Here is an 18586-nt window from a genome sequence, read left to right on the forward strand (position 1 = left end):
CTACAGGTGGTTGTAGTCCCCACCGAGGAAGATGGTACCGAATTTGGGGGATGAACAGTAGATAGAAAAAGGCACAGCAACACTTTTAAATCAGTGATTGGTGATTGAAAGGCACCACCGAGACCTCAGGGCAGCGGGGGCCGGGCCGGGCCGGGCCGGGCCGAGCCGGGCCGGGCCGGGCCGGGCCGAGCCGGGCCGAGCCGGGCCGAGCCGAGCCGAGCCGGGCCGAGCCGGGCCGAGCCGAGCCGAGCCGAGCCGAGCCGAGCCGAGCCGAGCCGAGCCGAGCCGAGCCGAGCCGAGCCGAGCCGAGCCGAGCGCACGCCCCGCCCCACCCGCGCACCGCCCCAGGAAGCGCAGGGTTTAGCGGCCGGCCCGCGCCGCGATGCATTGTGGGGCGCAGCAGCAGAGCCAAGATGGCGGCCAGCAGGAGGCTGATGAAGGTAACAGCGCCGGGCAGGGCCTCCGGGCGGGCGGCCCCGGCCCCCGCGGCCGCCCTCCCGCTCCGGCTCCCCCCGGCAGCGCGGGGCCGCCTCCCCCGCCGCTCCCTGGCGGGGCGGCCTCCTCCGCGCCCCTCGGCGGCGCCCCGCGCCCGAGCGGCCGGAGCGGGAGCAGCCGGCACTCGGGCCGCGGCCGTGAGGGGCCGCGCCGCCCCCCCGCCGCCGCCTCTCCGCGCTCCGACAGCGCCCCGCGGACCCGGCTGCCGCCCGGGGCTGGGCGGGGGCGCCGGGCGGGCGCCGCGGGCCGCCCCGACCCCCTCGCTCGGGGGGCTCCAGGGTGACTAAGCAAAGAGGAAGGGACGGGGGGAAGGAAACGCCGCCGCCCGGGGCCGGGGCATCCCCGGAGCGGCGGGAGGGCTCGGCGGCCCTGCCCGGGGAGGCCTCGGCGGGGAAGCGCCCTCTCCTCCCTCCCTCCCTGCGGGGGGAGGTTCGCCGCTCCCCCGCGCTCGCCCCGGTGAGGAACCGTCCCCAGGCGCCCGGGGATGAAATAATTTCGTTTTCGTTGTTTCGGAGAGTAACCTCTTCCTCGTATGAGTAAGAGGTTTATCACACAGAAACACGGACCTGGGTTCAGAAGTTTCTTCATTCGCTGCGGACGTGGTAATGTTTTTGTCTTCACTCTTATTTGTTCTGAACCGTGGATGATACTCGGAAATGGAAACTCGGCCCCGGCTGGGCTTTTACCAAGAGCACGTATAGTTTATGGTTAAATACCACTCGGGATTATGTTTCTCGTTATTTTCTTTGAGGAGGAAGGTACTTCTTACAAGGAAAATAGTAACTATTGCCCCCAAAGCACACAAATTTATTTTATGTGCTGTATATAATTACCAATTAACATCCTAAACTGTAAGCAGTAAGATTTGCCCAGGACACACTACATAGTGGCATAAAATTTGTTCATCTGTAAAATGCTGTGGCAGAATCCAGATTTGCATGCGAAGTGCCTGTGGGTAAATCAATGGACTTTACAGGCCAGTCCTGGGAAGTGGAGGGGAAAGACCCCATAACTGTTGAGCAATGTTTCAGCCTTATTGAAAAACCTGCCCCTGTGGGGTGCAGAGTAACCCTCCACTGGGATTTAACAGATTCTTGGGTGATTCTGTTGAACTTAATTCTTTAATACCAGTTTTACAGCTGGCTTCAAGGCCGTGGACCCCCAGTAAGGCTGGGATTTCACCCGGATGTGTTCATGGCGTGTCCTGAAGTTGCATTTCCTTGATGTGCAGATATATGAATAACCATTATTACTTGGGTATTTTAGAGGAAACCAATAGCTCAGCAGTGCTTCTATAAGACTCATTTTGTTCATTTAAATATTCTATGGAGCATTTAAAAATGAAATATTTGATAGATTGTGTGCAGGGTCATTTACATATATTAAAAATCAGTAGGTATAAACCTTTAATTGTCCGTAAGGATCCTGGTGAGGTGGAGTTCATTTTTTACTTCATTTTTGGTAGCTCTATATTTTCTCAGGGCTTTAGTATCATAATCACCATGTCTGTTGCTTTATGCTCAAATAAGGTTTCCCTTAGTTTCAGACATAAAATTAAATGGTTGTTTGCTGTTTTTGTAAGGTAGTTTTTCTTCCTGTTCTGAAATAATACATTAATTGTTCAAAAGCACATCACTAGTACTCTGGTGGGAATAATATATATTTTCTCCTTTTTTTTTTTTTCTTGTTAATTTAAAATAGAAAATACAAATCTCAAAGGCAAGAAAAAATTGTTCTTAATGTTTTCAGTGCCTCTTGCTTTTTAGCCTCCCTCTTCATTTTTACTATACTTCTGAAACTTAGAATTTCAGTCTTTTACTAAAAAGGAGTTTTGATAATGTGACCTTATTTTCTCGAAAATTGGTGTGGCAGTTGTTTCTCGGAGGGAGTGCAGGAGACATTGATAACTTACCTCTTATATTTTCACTTTTGTTTCTGTTGCCTAACATCTGTGGGTTGTTCATGTTTGTGTGGGTTTTATGCAGTTGAAGAGCTGTGGGCTGCTGTGTCCCACAGCTTGCAGAGGCTGTTAAATCAGCAGCTCCCTTCCTGCTCTGGGGAGTGGAGGCAGCCCAAGAGGCTCTGGCTTTGCCATTCATCTCGGCAGGAACAAAGTAGAGCTCTCGTAGGGATGATGTCATCGGGATTGCTGCAGCATGATGTGAAGGTCCAGACTCACGTGTGTATCAACCTAATAGCACTGTTAAAGTCCCAGGTTCACAGGTCCACTTGGATTTCAAGTCTTTCACTGTTGAAGTTTTGCATTTGGGAAGTCTTTGGGGCGTCTTTGTCAGGGTCTTGGAATGATGAGTGATTTTAACTAAAGGAAATAGGGTTTTTCACTGTGTCAGTCAATTACCTTTAAAATAATTTAGGATAAGCATTAACTGTCTTTTCTTTGAGCTAAATAATCAAGCTTGACTTTGATAAATGAGACTAAACCTTAAACCTTTTATAGTTATATAAAATTAAGCAATTCCTGTTTCCTTAAGGTCTTGCCAACATTTTGAAGTACTGCATTTTTTCTGGACTCAAGTCATGCATCATAGTTATTCATATTAATCACCGTGGCTCAAAGAGACTGGATGCAGTACATCCATAATAGCTCACTGGCTGCCTGTAGAAAACTGAGAGTCGTGTCCACTGGACAGGTGGGAATGGATGCTCTTTTCCAGTTGGGGAAGCCATTTGCATCTTGAGTTCACAAACCTCTGTGTGAAACAAGCATTACAAATTTTGGTACATTGTAGTTGTATACCATTCAATTTTAAACATGAATTCAGGTTATAAAGACAACAAGATTGGCTTGTTATCTGAGGATGTGTTTGAACAAATTGCCTTCCCTAGGCCAAAGACCTTTTTTATGGCCTCTTTTTGCCAAGCTTTATCCCATCAAATAGTGCCACCTAACTGAAGTCTTCTCCCCCGATTCACAGCAGCTCCGTGGAGGAGTGCCCTTCCAGGAGTGCACTTAGTGTAGCAAAAACATGAAATAAACATGGCTAATGACTCATATACCAGTGACATCTGAGGTGGAGGTTTGATCTGTGAGCCACCATTACACCTTTTCAAAGAGCCCCAGTTGTTGAATCCTGACTCCTTGTGAAATGTGAGCGGTGGAACAAAGCAGGCTTTGTCAAGGAGGTGATGTTGTGGACAGTCAGGGTTGAAACACACAAATATGGAGTGATGATATTTGGGAGAGGATCTAAGGCTTCTCTTTGAAGGGGGTACTGGGCTTCGTGGCCCTTTCTCATAGAAAGGAACTTGTCTCCAGGCTGTATGATGGAGAACATGGAACTCCCAGAGACTTCAAGGGAAGGCTTTGCACAGTTGCCACCTGCTAACATAAAAGAAGCCATTCTTCATGCTGGATCCATGGCTGAGTGCTGTGTGGAGCCGTAGTGAGGAGGTGCAGAGGGAAGGCTGTTCTGGTGCTGGACACTGACAGTTCTTGCAGGGGTAGTAGTGCATGGAGCTGAGCTGCACCTCCCACCGGGTGTCTGGGTGCTCCTGGAGAAGGCTGTGCTGCCCCAGGTGTGGAGCTGGGCCCTTCCGTGGTGACTGCCTAGGATGGAGCTCAGGTGTCTGTAAGATCCATGCTTTGGTTCCCTGGCTGTTAGATGTTCAAAAGTATCTTTAGCAATAGAAATTGAAAACAGATTTAAAGAGTAAATAACTTCACATAGGAAGTGAGATATGTTGACAATTATTTTAATTTTATTGTTTTTACTCTGCTTCCATAGTTGCATAGTCAAACATTTATGCAACTGTTGAACTCCTCCATGATAAAACACAAACATGGGACCACACCCAGGTAGGTGGCCTGCAATCTCCAGGATGCTGTGGTCCTGTAAACACTGTAGTGCTCCTAAATAAAGGGATTTTTAACAACTCTGATACTTGAAAAATAATTCTAATTTGATCCAAACTTCAGTTCTTAGTAACAAGGGAAATATGGTTTTGAGCAACATATGATTGTCCTTAGGCAGAAGTGAGAATAGGGGTGCATTTTCACTTTTTGAAACTGAGAATTGACAAAAGGCTTTTAATCAAATTAAAATACTTTGCCAAAAAGTAGAAATGCTCAGTCAATAAGACATGAGTATACAGGGTTGTAATGTTGCAGAGGAAACTTACTGCTGATTTTTGAAAGAGCTGAATTCTGGTTTTGATTGGATTTGTGATGGATTTTTTTTTGTGTGTGTGTGGTAGAATCAGATTTTAAGGTGTTCTAAGACTTCTCTGTACTGTTAATCCAGAAAGTGAAACTGGCCAGTTCCTGATCAGTGTTTTGGAGCCTGTTTGACTTACAGGCGTTTTTTAGAGAATGTATTCATAAACAGATAAATAAGTTGTAATAATGATTTAGGGTTCTTTCAGGAGGCTTTTGGCTTTATTTGTGAACTTAATAGTATTCTGGGCTTGATGCAGAACTTACTCAAGTCAATATGAGCTCTTACACTTATTCCCATATTCTGGGATTGCACTCTTACAAGTATTTGCCTTCACTGCATTTTCCTATCTGGCTTGGGTTTTTAGAGAAGTCCCAAAACTTGAAAGATGCGTGGACAAACAGTTAAAGGTTTTTTAAAAGATTTAGCTACATTTTAAGCTGGTGCCCCTTTTCTTTCTTCTTTAAAACATTTAATTTTTTTATTTGAACAGCCCAAATGATTACATTGAAATTTACAATTGAAAATTACAATTTTAAACCTTTAATGGTTATATATGAGAAGTAGTATGTACTTTTATGACTCCCTTCAGCATTATATGCTTGAAGATCAGGTGCCACCTCTGAAACCGCGTTTTCACCATTTCACATGCTGTGTATAACACTTTGCCTGAACATTTCCAAATTACAAACATCGTGTCTAAAGAGAGCCCCATGAACATTCAGACATTTCAGTTTTTCAAGTGGATAAACCAATGCAGCAAGGTCATATGCAAGGTTGATAAAGGAGTGGGGAATGAAGATTGATTTAAATTCTTACTGCAGTCAGCTAACCTTTAGTTACGCTCCTCCTGTGCTCCTTTAATTATGTTACTTGACAAAATTAAGGGGTGGAGGACAAGAAAAGGAATTAATCTATTTACCGTCTGCCTAGACTCATAAGTATTGCTTTGAAATAAATATCTGGACTGTATCTTTTTACCTCAAAGTAGTTTTTGTCCCTTTGGAGTTGCTCAAGCCCGTGTTAAAGGTATTGTTAGCTTTTAATCTGTGCTGCTTGAAAGTATTTAGTAGCTCATTCACTTTTTTAACAGTACTTGTATACTGCAGTGTCTGCCTGCGTAGCCCTGAGGCAGTTAGATCTTTATTATGGGTTTTGGCAGTTGCCAGAAGGAAAAAAAACCAAAACAACCTCCCCTCACACCCTGAAATTGTGAATGGTGGAGGTCCTAGCACTCCTGAAAGCACGGCTTGTGTAGTGTTTACACTGCCCTTGTGGGGACAGTGGTGGGGGAAAAGCTGTTTGTAAAGAACTCCACCACCGAGTCGATTCGTTTGGAGTGACATATGAAGTCTGGAACGCTCCTACTACAAGAAAAGTAATTTCTAGTACAAATTTCAGTCTGTCTAAGCCCTGGTTCAGGTGCATGCCCTGCTGAGGTGGCTGGATTGTCCCTGACCTCTGCAGCCCTGGCTGCGTGTGAGGCACGGAGCTGCTGCCGGCTTTATCCCTGGCTGTCCCTCGCACAGCTGTCAGCTCCTCCCTCAGGGGAAGGGCACAGGACAGGCCTGACACACTCCAGTCATTCCCACAGCTTTGGTTTTGGAAGTGGTTTCCTGCAAAGGCCTCACATGTCATTTTAAAGAGGAAGATGGCCTGAATAATTTTTGTCTAGTTCTTTAGTGCTTCTGTACTGTTTAATTCCCTCTCTCATATGGTGGGCTTGAGAAAGTGGGAAACTGTTTGCATATTTATTTTAACTTTTCATTGATGGCATGCAAAGTTTTACCATTTTATAATTATCTGTGTATGGGATTCTTGCATTTCTTAATTCACCATCCAATTTTTTTAACCTGAATATAACTATAAAATGTAGGTGTTTAATTTTCCAGCAATGCGAAGCTACACTTTTCTGTTTTGTTGGGTTAGTTTAAGAACATACCTGAATTATAGAGTCATAGTCCTTCTTTTTTTTGCATCTGGACAATTGTTCTCTGGGCCAGCAGCAGTACAATGCTGTTGTCTGAACCTGGGACAAAAGCTCCTGGGAGCTGCAGTCCCACTGGGCATAATGGGGGAGATTTGTCATATGCATAATGTTTTAACTATAGTAACTAGAAAACAGTCTAAACCCATTTTCCTTGCCTTCTTTTAGAATGAAGGCACTTGTGATGATGCACGTTTATTCATGCTTAAATACCTACTGCTTGATTAGCTTATGTTGTTCCCAGTGTTTGGTGTGTTGCATCTAGTGTGGAATGGAATTTGTTCCTTTACATGCTGTGGGCAGCGCTTTGCCAGGACTTCACAGGTCTGTATGTGATGGGAGTGAGCAGCAAACTCAGTTCAGAGCAGGTTCCTGCCCGTGGCAGGACAGAGGCAGTGAGGGACCCACCCGGCTCTCCCTGAGCTGCTGCTTTGTGCAGGAGCACTCAGAGCAAGGCACTGTGGGGATATGCACTCTGAGTGACGGTAAAGCACCTCTTAGAGCTGCAATCATAAAGGTTATTTTCTTTTGAATATTTTGGTTTGCTCTCTATCCCTATAAATATGACTCATGGGATTATTTTGGGGGCGGGGGGTTTGTTTTCCTGTTCTAAGGAAATAGGATAATCCTCTTAGCTCTTTAAAAAAACCACCCAAACTGTCTGTGACATTGCATAAATCAAGCAGCAGTGGAATTTGGAGATAAATCCATGGGTCTAGACTAAAAAGTCAGTGTTAGTGTCATGGAGATGGTGTCAGGCATGAGATCAGTATCCAAGCCTCCAAGGTTAAACTTCTGTGTTTAGAGTATGCTCTTGCTCTAGTAGGTGCAGTGGGTAGGAATATAAATGCTCATTTCCTGATCTGTGGCTGTCGTGATTTTTGTTTCACATGCATTTGGAATTCTAGTTTTCCCTTTGGGTTTGAACTTTATCATGATGCTGAATTTATGCAAGAGGTTACTGCAAGTATTAAATCTGCCAGTCAAGTGCAGGAAGGTTGGATCCAAGATGAACATAGAGCTATTTTGGAAGACAAACCATGGATGGCACTTGTCGCAGGAAAACTGATCATTTTTGTTTTTCACTGTGTAGTGTCTTTGCTTTTAATTGGTGAATTTATCATAATTATATCCAGCCTAATTTTGCAAGACACCTGCACCCAGTGCAGAGCTGAGCACTGTCAGAGCACCCTAGTGCTGCTGTATAAGCAGCATTTTTCCTAACCCGTGCAGCCACCAGGCATGTGCTGCAGTTTTGAAAGCACTGGGAAGCTTTTGTGTTTTGCTGTGGATGATTTTTGAATTCATATTTCATTAAATTCTCTTTAAAGATAAAATGGCAGAGTTCAACCACAAAGGACTGTAATTGTTGTGGAGGAAATAAAAGTGGAACCTTGAGGTGTTTCTTTTGAGGTCTTATGAAGTACTCCAGGAAGCAGTCCCTATAGTAGGGCTTATATGTCATTTTAAATATAAAAATGCTGACATACTTATTTTGGTGATACCTGGTTCGTGAACTGATTAAAAATAGTTTGACTGCTGCAGAAAGATAACCTTGCTCAAGACTGATACAGCTTTAAAAAGAGGAATCCTGATGTGTACTGTGAGCTTTGAGGTACTAAACAGAGAGAAAGCTGAATCTTTTCAAGTTACTGCTCTAAACCAGGCTTGATTGATATTTTTCTGGGTTTGGATCAGTTTCAGCTGTTCATGCAGGAATTTGCTCATTTTCAGTTGGACTGATTGGCCCGTTCATTGGTTTTATCCCTGTTTAAAACTATTATGAAATAGTTCTTCCAAATCACTGCTCTCCTTCACACGAGTCCTAAGATGCATTGTATTTCTACACCTCACAGTATTGTTAATAGTCTGCTAGCAAAGGCACTGATTTACATTTGAGATAAAGACATTTTTAAATGTAATTTTTTAATACTTCTGCTTCATCGTGTCTATAATTATGTTAATAACAAGACATTTTTGTGTTTTCCTTATGTATCAGAAAACAAGAGTTTTAGTATCTTGTCTCGGAAAATTTTACTTTTTACAGGCGCAAAATTTTATTTCTTAAATGTGTGGGTTGCCACACCACTAATTAAAGAAAACCACATTGACCTTTAAGCATTTTGAAAAATAAATGTGAGCATCTTGCTTAATCCAGGTATTAACTTACACTTAACACTTTGCTTTGCTTTTCAGGAGCTTGAAGAAATTCGCAAATGTGGAATGAAAAACTTCCGTAATATCCAGGTTGATGAAGCTAATTTATTGACCTGGCAAGGGCTTATTGTTCCTGTGAGTATAGACTATTCCTTATGAGCTTTAAAATAAAATGAGGATCATTTGTATCTCATAAATCCAGAGCTCAGGAGTGCTGCTGGTGACCATGAAATAATTCGTTATTGTAGGCCTGGGCTGACACATGGCTGGAGCTCCGTGGTGGCACTGGGCTGCTGGTAGAGGTGTTGGAAGGGGAAGCAGTGAAGTTTGGTTTTACATTAAGCCTAAAGCACAAAATCTACATCATCTTAGGAAAAAGAAAGGATGTATGAAATACGTTTACTCTTTAATATGTATTTTTTTTAATTTACTAGGATAACACTGAGTATTGGGGAAAATTCAATGCAAGGAAAAGGTTTGGATTTTCTGAAGTGAGCTCTTTAAAAGAAAGTAGTATCTTTGTTTAAGCATTAGTTAGTGCCAAAATAAACTTATTTTACTTAATCTTTTTAAAAAGCTCTACAGTTTTCTTAGGGCATGTTTGATTGAAGTAGATAACCATTTTATTAGTCAAATAGAGAGGGATTTGTTACTAAGGGGAAAGCAGAAAATGTGATGTGTTGATTTCTTGGTTGAAAGTCACTTGGATTTTCACCTCTTGTATTTCCCACAGCTGTGGCCCATAGCAGTGGGAAATGGCTGCCTTGGCTCTAAGAGCTATTTTTAGTCTGCAGCAATAGGGGATGGGCCATGGGGGCAGCAGTTGTGGTTTTCTGTGGGTGGTGCCAAAAAGCCTCCCCAACCAGTGTAAGTCTGTCTTTTTATTATATGAGTAAGACTTTGAGACATCTCTGTTGCAGTGCCTCTGCCTCCTTAGTCAGAGGCTGCTCTGGAGCTCACATGGCACAGGCTGAGCTAATGGCTGGGCGGTTACACTTTAAATGCCGTGGAATACATTCAGTTGGCTGTTTACTTACGTGCCTGCAAGTGATTCCTTGGAGTGGCTGACACTACTGCAAACAAAGCAAGTGGGATCTGACACTGAAATTTGACAGAGCTGAGGAACAACTGCCTTTAATCAGTCACTTTGTGTTCATGTGTAACAGTTTAGTGCTTTGATAACACTTTGAAGCAGTATAAGGTTGGTAAATATGACTAATAAAACAAAACAAACAAAATACTTGTTTACTCCTGTTAAGATTAGGAATGTGTGGTGTACAGCAGCTATTTTTAACAGTTTCTGCTCAACTGAGGATAAGCATGGTGTTTGTTTTGCAGGGCTTTGCAGCATCACAAGTGTTTAAATGTTGGTGCAGTGAACTGTGCTCCATACCTGCCTTTTGATTTGTAGTATGTCCTGTTACAGGGGAAATAGCCTCAAATTCCCTGCTGGTATAGTTAAGGGGGAATTTTGTTATGAAATTACACTTCCTATAGTAATTTCAAATTTGCTGTTTGTGTTCAAAGAGTAGTGTAAGTTTTTATTCTGAGGTTATGCTATAGGTGTTTTGGTGTTACTGTCTCTTTAGCTATTTTTGGTACCAGAGTTGATGGCTTATAAATGCAATACATGAGCTTATTGAAAGTTAAACTTTTTTCTCTGTGTTTTTGCTTCACATGGTGTTACCATTTTAGCAAATGTTCTTACTTAGGGTTTAAAGACACATACTTCAGTAGGACTAACCAGTTACTGATTATTAAATGCTATAACTGGGCATTGCTTGGTCAGCTGCTTAATGAAGGCATGAAATATAATGGTTATTATTTTTAATAGTGTTCATACAGAATTATTGCGAAAGATAATGTAAAGGTGAGCTGTAAAGCTTTAAAAGCTCTTGTTTGTAACATATTTTGTTCTTCAGAACAAATGTTAGTTTTTAAGGTTGTTCACTAAATTGAGAAGCAAATCAAAGATAGCTTTTCCTGTTCTAAATTGTAGAATGTAGTAGTTTGTGTCCTGTGGATGGCCAAGGTACACTATTTGTTTGGTTTCAACATCAAAACAAGACTGTAGCCCAGGCTCCTTGTTCATGTAAGAGGCACAGTGAAGAACATAGATGTTTTTAAAGCAGATCACTTCTTGTGTCAGTTCACTGAACGTCCTCACAAATTACAGCACATGATGAGGAAAGAACAATTGAGCTGTGGGGGAAGAAGGCAGTGACTGCCACCACCATAAGTTATTGGTTCAACATCCAAAGTAGGATTTCTTGGGTAAAAAGTGATTTTAAAGCTGCTCTAGTTGCCTCTTCCCCTGAGAGAAACGGTGCTGTGTTTCTTACAAACACACAACCAAATTCTTCACATGGATGAGCCTAAAATTAGATGTTTTCTGTTGACAAATATTTTAATGGAACACTCCCCACCCCCAAGTATTGATAAGTTCTGGAGTGGAATTGATTGCAGGGAAGAGTCTGGTTGCTAATGAAGAATGTGTGTGATTATACTTTACACCAACTGGAAACTCTCACTGTTTGATTCTTGTTCTCACAGTGTTTGGAAAAGCTTCATTCCATAGTTTCTCTTTTCAGCACAGAATGGTATTTTCATGGGATTTAAATGTAGCAGTGGTTTATTTTTGTTCTGTCTCTCTTGTGCAGTATCTGAAGCATCAGTATCAATAGTCTAACAGGTTTTTCTTAGTGAAATTCTGGACATTGTTTTTTCTGTTTTACCATGAAGAACTGCTTTGCTCACTTCACAGTTCTCTCATCCTGCTCCTTCAAAACTGATCTGATAAGAGTGGGTGCTAAAACTGCATACAAATTCAGAATGTTCTCATCAGCAAACACAGTGAATATCTATCTTTAGTACCAATGAATGCTCAGCAGATTTTTGTGTAGTCAGCACAAAAACATTCTCGAAACATTTAGGGAGATCTGACAAACCAAATTGCTTTGCTGTTCATGCCACCATGTTGTGAGACATGCAAAATAACTGTTCAGAAACCCACTTCCCTTGTCAGGCTTGCTGTTTGTGTCTTGGAAGGGCTTTACTATGTTTTTTGAAACACAAAATAAAACTACTTACTAGAGAGGGCCTTGAGTTGGATGTAAATGGAGCTGGGTGCTTTCTTACCCATAGAAATGTCAGAAAGGTAGGACAATGGCAACCTGCTTTTTCCAGGGTGGATGCAAGCGTGCAGCTTGTATTGCCTCTCACATGGGTTTTGATGTTTCTTGACACATAAACCTGGCAGTAGTGTCGGTAGAAAATGCCTTTCAAAGAGGTCATTGAAGAGATCAATGAAATCCAAGTCTGTAGATGCTGCTTTTCACTTGTGTCTATTAGCATGTACCACATTCTTGACATTCTGCCTTCTTGTTGCAGGACAATCCTCCATATGATAAAGGAGCCTTCAGAATTGAAATCAACTTCCCAGCAGAATATCCATTCAAACCTCCTAAGATTACATTTAAAACAAAGATCTATCACCCTAACATCGATGAAAAGGGGCAGGTTTGTCTGCCAGTAATTAGTGCTGAAAACTGGAAGCCAGCAACCAAAACTGACCAAGGTAGGACTCCGTGTGGAGAAAGAACTGGGTATTGAGAAACTTTGTAGTGTTTGAATTTAAAGCTAATAATGTTTCACTTGTCAGTTTCCCAATGCTCTGAGGGTATATTCACTGTAAGGTTTGTGTCATGAATCACGTGTTGAGCACAGAGTACAACTTGTGGAACCTCATTTTATTACTGGAATGGGAGGTACTGGCACTGAAGTGGCATTTCCACCTCCAGGAAACCACAAAACTCTTCATGACTAAGGAGTTTATTAAGGAAGTGTCCTCAGCATACTTTAAAACTTTGCTGGTAGTTTGTGTGGGGGTTATGCTGTGTTTCTTTTTAAACAGTAACTTTTGAATCCAAAGGTGTTCAGTAAATTCCTGGATGTTTGAAAGACAAAGTCTAAAACCTCAGGGCTCTGTAAATTTTATAATCTGCCATGTGGTTCAGTGATTTGAACATGCAGCTTGAAATATCATGGGAGTCATAAACAAAATCTGAGATGATACTACAGATTACCTTGTAGTTCTTAAAAGATCATTGTTGTCAGGCTTGCTGTGTACAGTGTCTTTGATAAGAATCTAAATTTTGTAAGGAAAAAAGTTTTGTCAGCTTCTGTGGCAGACTTAAGTGTAATGTAAGGTTTTTTCCTGTTGTTGCTTGCATGAGTTGCTGAGGTGAGAACTTTGTGTTGTCTGGCAGGTAATGATTAGTTGGGTATTAAGTTTTTATTATTATACATATAGAAAGCAAACATCCTTGTAAAAAATGCTTAAAGAGTATTAATTCAAATGAGTAGCAGTTTAGGACAGTGCTAGAGCTTCAGTGACACTGAAGTATCTTGTTCCATAAGAGAAGATTCTTCTCCCTTCCAGGCTCTTCTTAAAGGTTATTTTCACATGATCTGTGTTTCTGATAGGAAACAGTGCTGTACTTAAGATATCTTTTTTCTGTTTACCCCTGTGTGCTAAAGAAAGTACTTGTGGTTGTGTGATCTTGCCCAAAGACAAAACAGGAAAATTGCAGTTGTTTTAGAAGAGGTGAAGCAGCTGAATGTGGGTGAAAATGGAGGTGGCAGCAGAAAGAACCTGTGAAATAGGACTGTGAGATCTTAGATTCGTTGTAGATTTATGCCTGATTTTACAGGACAAAGGCCCTTAGAAAGGAGGAGATGGAAAGAACATGTGGAAGGTTTCTGTTCTGTTCCATACCTGAGCAGCTGTCTTGGTGCTGTCAGCCTTTGCTAGTTAACTAAAGGACTTACATGTCTCTACCCAGCTTGAAAAACAAGCTGTCATTAGCTGGAACTATTGAAACAATTAATTGCATGCAGAAAATAGTGTCTCCCTGAGAAGTAGCAATTCCCTTTTTATCTGAGAGACTGAATAAAAGGTGTGCTAAAATCAGATTTTGGAACTGATCCTGGCTATCAGAATATTGCAAATCTCTCATGGTCTGCTGTGTTGTGGTTTTTTGTTTGTCTTAATTCTTTCTTCAAGTTTTTTTAATGTCAACATCTGTTGTTACTACATGGCTGTATCAACCTGTGACAATGTTACTAAAACCTGGCTTAAATGTCTATTCCTTTTCCTTCAGATTTCTTCTTCACTGAAAAATCTCTCCTAGCTTTTCTCAATGAAATAATGTGACATCATTAGTACAGCATCAAAGTGATTGGTTTTGCTCACGCAAAAAAAAAGTGAAGCAATTAAGTTCATCATAAATCACTAACTTACCTTTCACATGCTAAATGTGCATCTTACTGCTGCACTTTTTGTTAATTTATGCTTAATATTAAAAACAATTGTTAATGGCAGGATAGTTTTCAAGCTCTGTGGCTATTGAGGCAGCTCCCGTTCTGCCAGGCCTGTTTTTTCTGGCTGTTACTGTTACTAAGGTTATTGAACACACATTTTCTCTGTAGTGTTTTTGCATGCTTTGCTCAGTGAGAAGGGATTGCCACTCAGTGTTTCTGCTGTTTTCAGCAATGTGATGGCAGTTGTTGTAAGGCCAGGACTGGTGAGTTACTGTGAAGTAAGCTGGTATCAATTCTACATTCCTTAGATAGTTTGTTGCAGTTTAAATTTGGATTTGTGGCAAGAAATGCTTCTGTTTAGCAGTTTAGAGACAAATATCAGATTTGAGCGTGGCTTTGAGTATTTGTTTTGAGATTTGTTCATGGATGGAAAAGACTGAGATCAGTGCCCCAAACAAAGCAGCTCTGGTGTTCAGCACCTGCTGGAGTGACCATCATTGTATGAACTTGCATTCCTGCCCAGAGAAAAATGTAGCAGTAAATGGCTCTGTGGGGTGTGAGGGTCACTGTGTAAATGTCAGGTGCACTTCATTTCCGAAGAGTGACTTTTCTTCGGGAAGTGACACGGACATTGGTGACATTGCTGTGAGCACCTTGCCCCTCTCACCCTGTTGTTTGCCCAGCACATCTCTACTGGCCCCTGTCTTGGGAAGTTGAGAGTAAAGGAAAGACATGCCTGCTGTTCATAGGTGTAAGAATCCCAGGGAAATAAAGCTGGAAAAAAGGGTTTGCAGAAGAGGGTCAGTCACAGCTGCATCCCTGTGACAGGTGTTGGGAAATGCTTCATGGTGCAAATTCCATCTTTACCAAATCCCTTCAGTGAAACCTGTCTGAGGACTTCGATTCATGCTCAGCCATAGGAGAGGATTTTAGATGGGATGCCAGTTCCATGGGAAATCATTTGTAGTGCACTTTGGTCTCTATTCATGTTGATTTTGTTTACAAATACGATTTTCTGGTGTTCATTCATGGTCATTGAGCTAAATCTTGGCATATCACTGCAGCTTACTCACGCCCTGCGCTTGAAAAGGCCCGAGATTTATGGGGATGTATTTAAATGCAGTTAAAGCTCTTTCCTTACAGGAGAATTTTGCTTACATTTTGATTTTGAAAAATTACCCATCTAAGTCTCTGACGGTGTTTATACTTCTTTTGACAGTAATCCAGTCCCTCATAGCACTGGTGAATGATCCACAGCCCGAGCACCCCCTCCGGGCTGACCTAGCTGAAGAATACTCTAAGGACCGTAAAAAATTCTGTAAGAACGCTGAAGAGTTTACAAAGAAATATGGTGAAAAGCGACCAGTGGACTAAAATCTGACACAAGTGCTGTCAGCAACCTATGATAGAAGATCGGAGCAGTGCATTTGAGACACCCCGTAAAGCAGGACTCAATGGAAAATTGACAAGTGCCACCTTTCGGTGTGAACTTGTGGCTGTTACTAACTTTCTACAGTTTTCTTAATCAAAAGTGGGCTAGGTAACCTGTAAAGAAAGGATTAAAATTTAAGATGTTCTAGTTCTGCTTTCTTTGTTTAAAAATCACTGCTTCAATATACTTTAAAGTATGCTGTTTTCTTTTTCTTGTCAGAATTTATCAAAAATATCTTAGACTTATATTCTGCCCTTAAATTGAAAAGGTTGTGGCTGTCATTTCTTATTTTTCCTTGCAGTTCCCACTATCTTGAGTTCATTCATGAATTTTAACCCCCTCCTCAAAGTGACGTCTTAGGAAAAATATCCCAGTTCCGGCAGAAAATGATTGAGTGTTTGGCAGTTTCGTTTACTTTTCTTTCTAAATGTTGCACTGTGCTTTGTGGGACTTGTTGCAAGTTCCCCTGAACTTCAGTTTGTAACGTAATAAACAAATTCCAACCCACAAAACCAATCAGAAATAATGTCTGGGTCTGATGTAAATCTGGCCAATGTCTATTAAACGGGGACACCCAAGTTTTTGTGTGCATCATTGAATTAGAATATGGCTTAAGTTCTGCTCTTGGAAAACTTTGGAAAAAAAATCTGTAGCAAACATGTAGTAGAATGTGATTGCAAACTTCCTTCACTTCTATCTTTAATACCTATGCAGAGTAGTAGGAAACATGCACAGAACAACATTGCAACCAATCCAGGAGAGTTCCAGAAACTGGGGACCAAGAGGTACCAAAGTGACAAACTGTCTTTTGACTTTAAAATCATTATTTTGGAAATGTTAATTTTGAATTCAAGAACTAAATCTGACAGCACTGCAGTCCTCTCTGAAGGTTTTCCCTCAGAATGCGCCAGGAGCATCTGTGTTTGTGGGAGGGCCCTTGAGCTGTTCCCAGCCCAGCACGGCTGCGAGGCCAGGCCTGAGCAATAACAGAGTGTGCTCGGCTGCTGCTGCTGCTGTGTTCAGCACAGGGGGCAGGGGCTTTAGGGAGTGTTCAGTGGCAGTGGAGTTCCTCAGCTTTGTCAGGCAAAGCTGTCCTGCGGCTGCCCCGGGGCACTCCTGCGCATGCTGAAGGAAAGGAGAGGAAGCCTTTTCCTTCAGAGCTGAGCATCCTTTGTCTGTCTCTGCTGCTTCTGCTGCCTTTCCTCCCCAGCCCAGAGCGTGATCCTAGCTCCACAGTCAAACTGCCACACAGTCAACCTGCTCTCTCCCCTTCTGCAGCTGGGGTCTGCTACTGAGTGAATGGATTATTTCCACAAATCCGTCGGTATCTGGGAGCACATATCATTTCGATGTGCAGGAAGCTGAGTTGAAATAACCCTGACACCTAGGTGGTTGCCTGTACTCCTAAATTCAGTTTTAATACAGCCTCTGCCTTTGCAACCTTTCAGAACTAGTGTGTCAAGCAGTAGATCTCTCTTGGTTTTAACGTCTTGTGTATTTGCTATTTCCTTATTCGTCCCTCTCCTCTGGCTTTCATTTCCAATTTAGTGTAAACAATGACAGCCCAGTACCTCACCTCTGTTGAAAGTAAATTTTTTTATGAGTTAGGGAGCTAAGAAATTTTATGTTTAAGTGTTCTTAGACAGATTCTTTGGCAGGTAAATAAAGTTAAACCACATTCACCTTATTTACGGAAACTTGCATTTCCTAAGTGTTTTCAGGCTTGTGAGAGCACTATTACCAAATTTTCACATCTTTGTGTCTTCATTTGCAGAAAGTTGGTACTGATTTTGTTTCGTTCACGCTCACTCTGATTCATAATAAAATAATGCCAAATTATCTGTCAAACTGAAGTGTGTAACTTCTGCATCACCTGAGTCACTGTACCTTTGATCATGTCTGTTGGCATGGAAACTTACCATTCTCTAAATTTTATTTGAAACAAAACTGTAGCACTAGTTTGCTGCCCTCGTTGCTACTCAATAGTTACTCTGTGGTTGTAAAGCCTCTCAGGTCAAAGACTGCGCCCGTCTGCCTGGCTGTGACCGGATGCCGCGGAAGGGACGGAAGGGCTGCGTGCCCGCAGGAGCTCCGGCTGAGCCGCACCAGCCGCTCCCCTCCAGCTGCAGAGCTCACACAAAGACAGATCTCGCTATCAGTTCTCTTGGTGTGTTCTTCATAGTCCAATTGCTAAACTGTGAGACGAGTAAACAAAGTGCTGGCGCGTGTCTGGGGCAGCCTCTGAACAAAGGGATCCGGCACCTGTGTGGCTGAAGGCTGAGGAGGAGAAATCCAAGTGCGAAGTCCTAGGATAACTCAGGAAATCAAGCTCTTGTTCTCTCTGGTTCCCTAAGCCATGCTGAATTTTAAACGTGTAGTTGAACACCCACAATGAATGCAGCGCACTGGTGAAACTACGCCCAGGAGTACTGGTATAGGCTTTCTGCAAGTCCATTCTGCTACCCTAATAAAAATTGCTCTCAAAGGCTTTGTGGCATGGTTTTATTTTCACAGAGGTCTGGGAATTAACTGGGATTGTAGTAGTGTTTTAATTTCAACTTGGGTTGTCTTTAAAGCTTTCACAGAACTACTGAGAAATTTCCTTATCTCCCTATATTTTATGCAATTGAAAGGTTCCCTATTGAGCAGTCTTTTAGTAGTTCATTATTTATTTTCCTAATTAAATGTAAATTTGGGGTTTAATGCTCTTCATTTGAAAATAACGAATTTACAAAATCTGTTTTTCACAGAATGGTGCTCGGGTAAAGGCTCCCCTCAGGTCTTCAGTGCTCAGCTGCAAGGAAATGCATGCAGAATTACACAGGTGTGTAACGTCCTGATGGGTGCGATCAGAGCCAATCCAGCGCTTAGAACGTGAGGCAGTTTAAACGTTTATAATAAGGTTTAAAAGTATCTGCGAGGACGCGGTGACAAACCCGATGGAGCCCTGCGTTCCGGCAGTGGCTGCAGTGCCGTCCGGAGGGCACGGGGTGGCGCTGGCAGGTGCGAGCGCTCCGG

At 42.4% G+C, this 18586-nt stretch overlaps 1 protein-coding gene across 1 annotated transcript; it reads left to right on the forward strand.

Annotated features, from left to right (window-relative positions):
• The first annotated feature begins 381 nt into the window (after positions 1–381).
• On the forward strand, positions 382–17138 carry UBE2L3 (ubiquitin conjugating enzyme E2 L3). The gene is made up of 4 exons (XM_084217533.1): positions 382–440; positions 8854–8949; positions 12205–12391; positions 15356–17138. The coding sequence occupies exons 1-4, from the start codon at positions 414–416 to the stop codon at positions 15508–15510; spliced, it is 465 nt and encodes a 154-aa protein (XP_084073659.1). The 5' UTR covers positions 382–413; the 3' UTR covers positions 15511–17138.
• The last annotated feature ends 1448 nt before the right edge of the window (positions 17139–18586 follow it).

This window comes from Fringilla coelebs (genome assembly GCF_963513975.1).
Source record: "Fringilla coelebs genome assembly, chromosome: 17".
Classification (NCBI taxonomy): domain Eukaryota; kingdom Metazoa; phylum Chordata; class Aves; order Passeriformes; family Fringillidae; genus Fringilla; species Fringilla coelebs.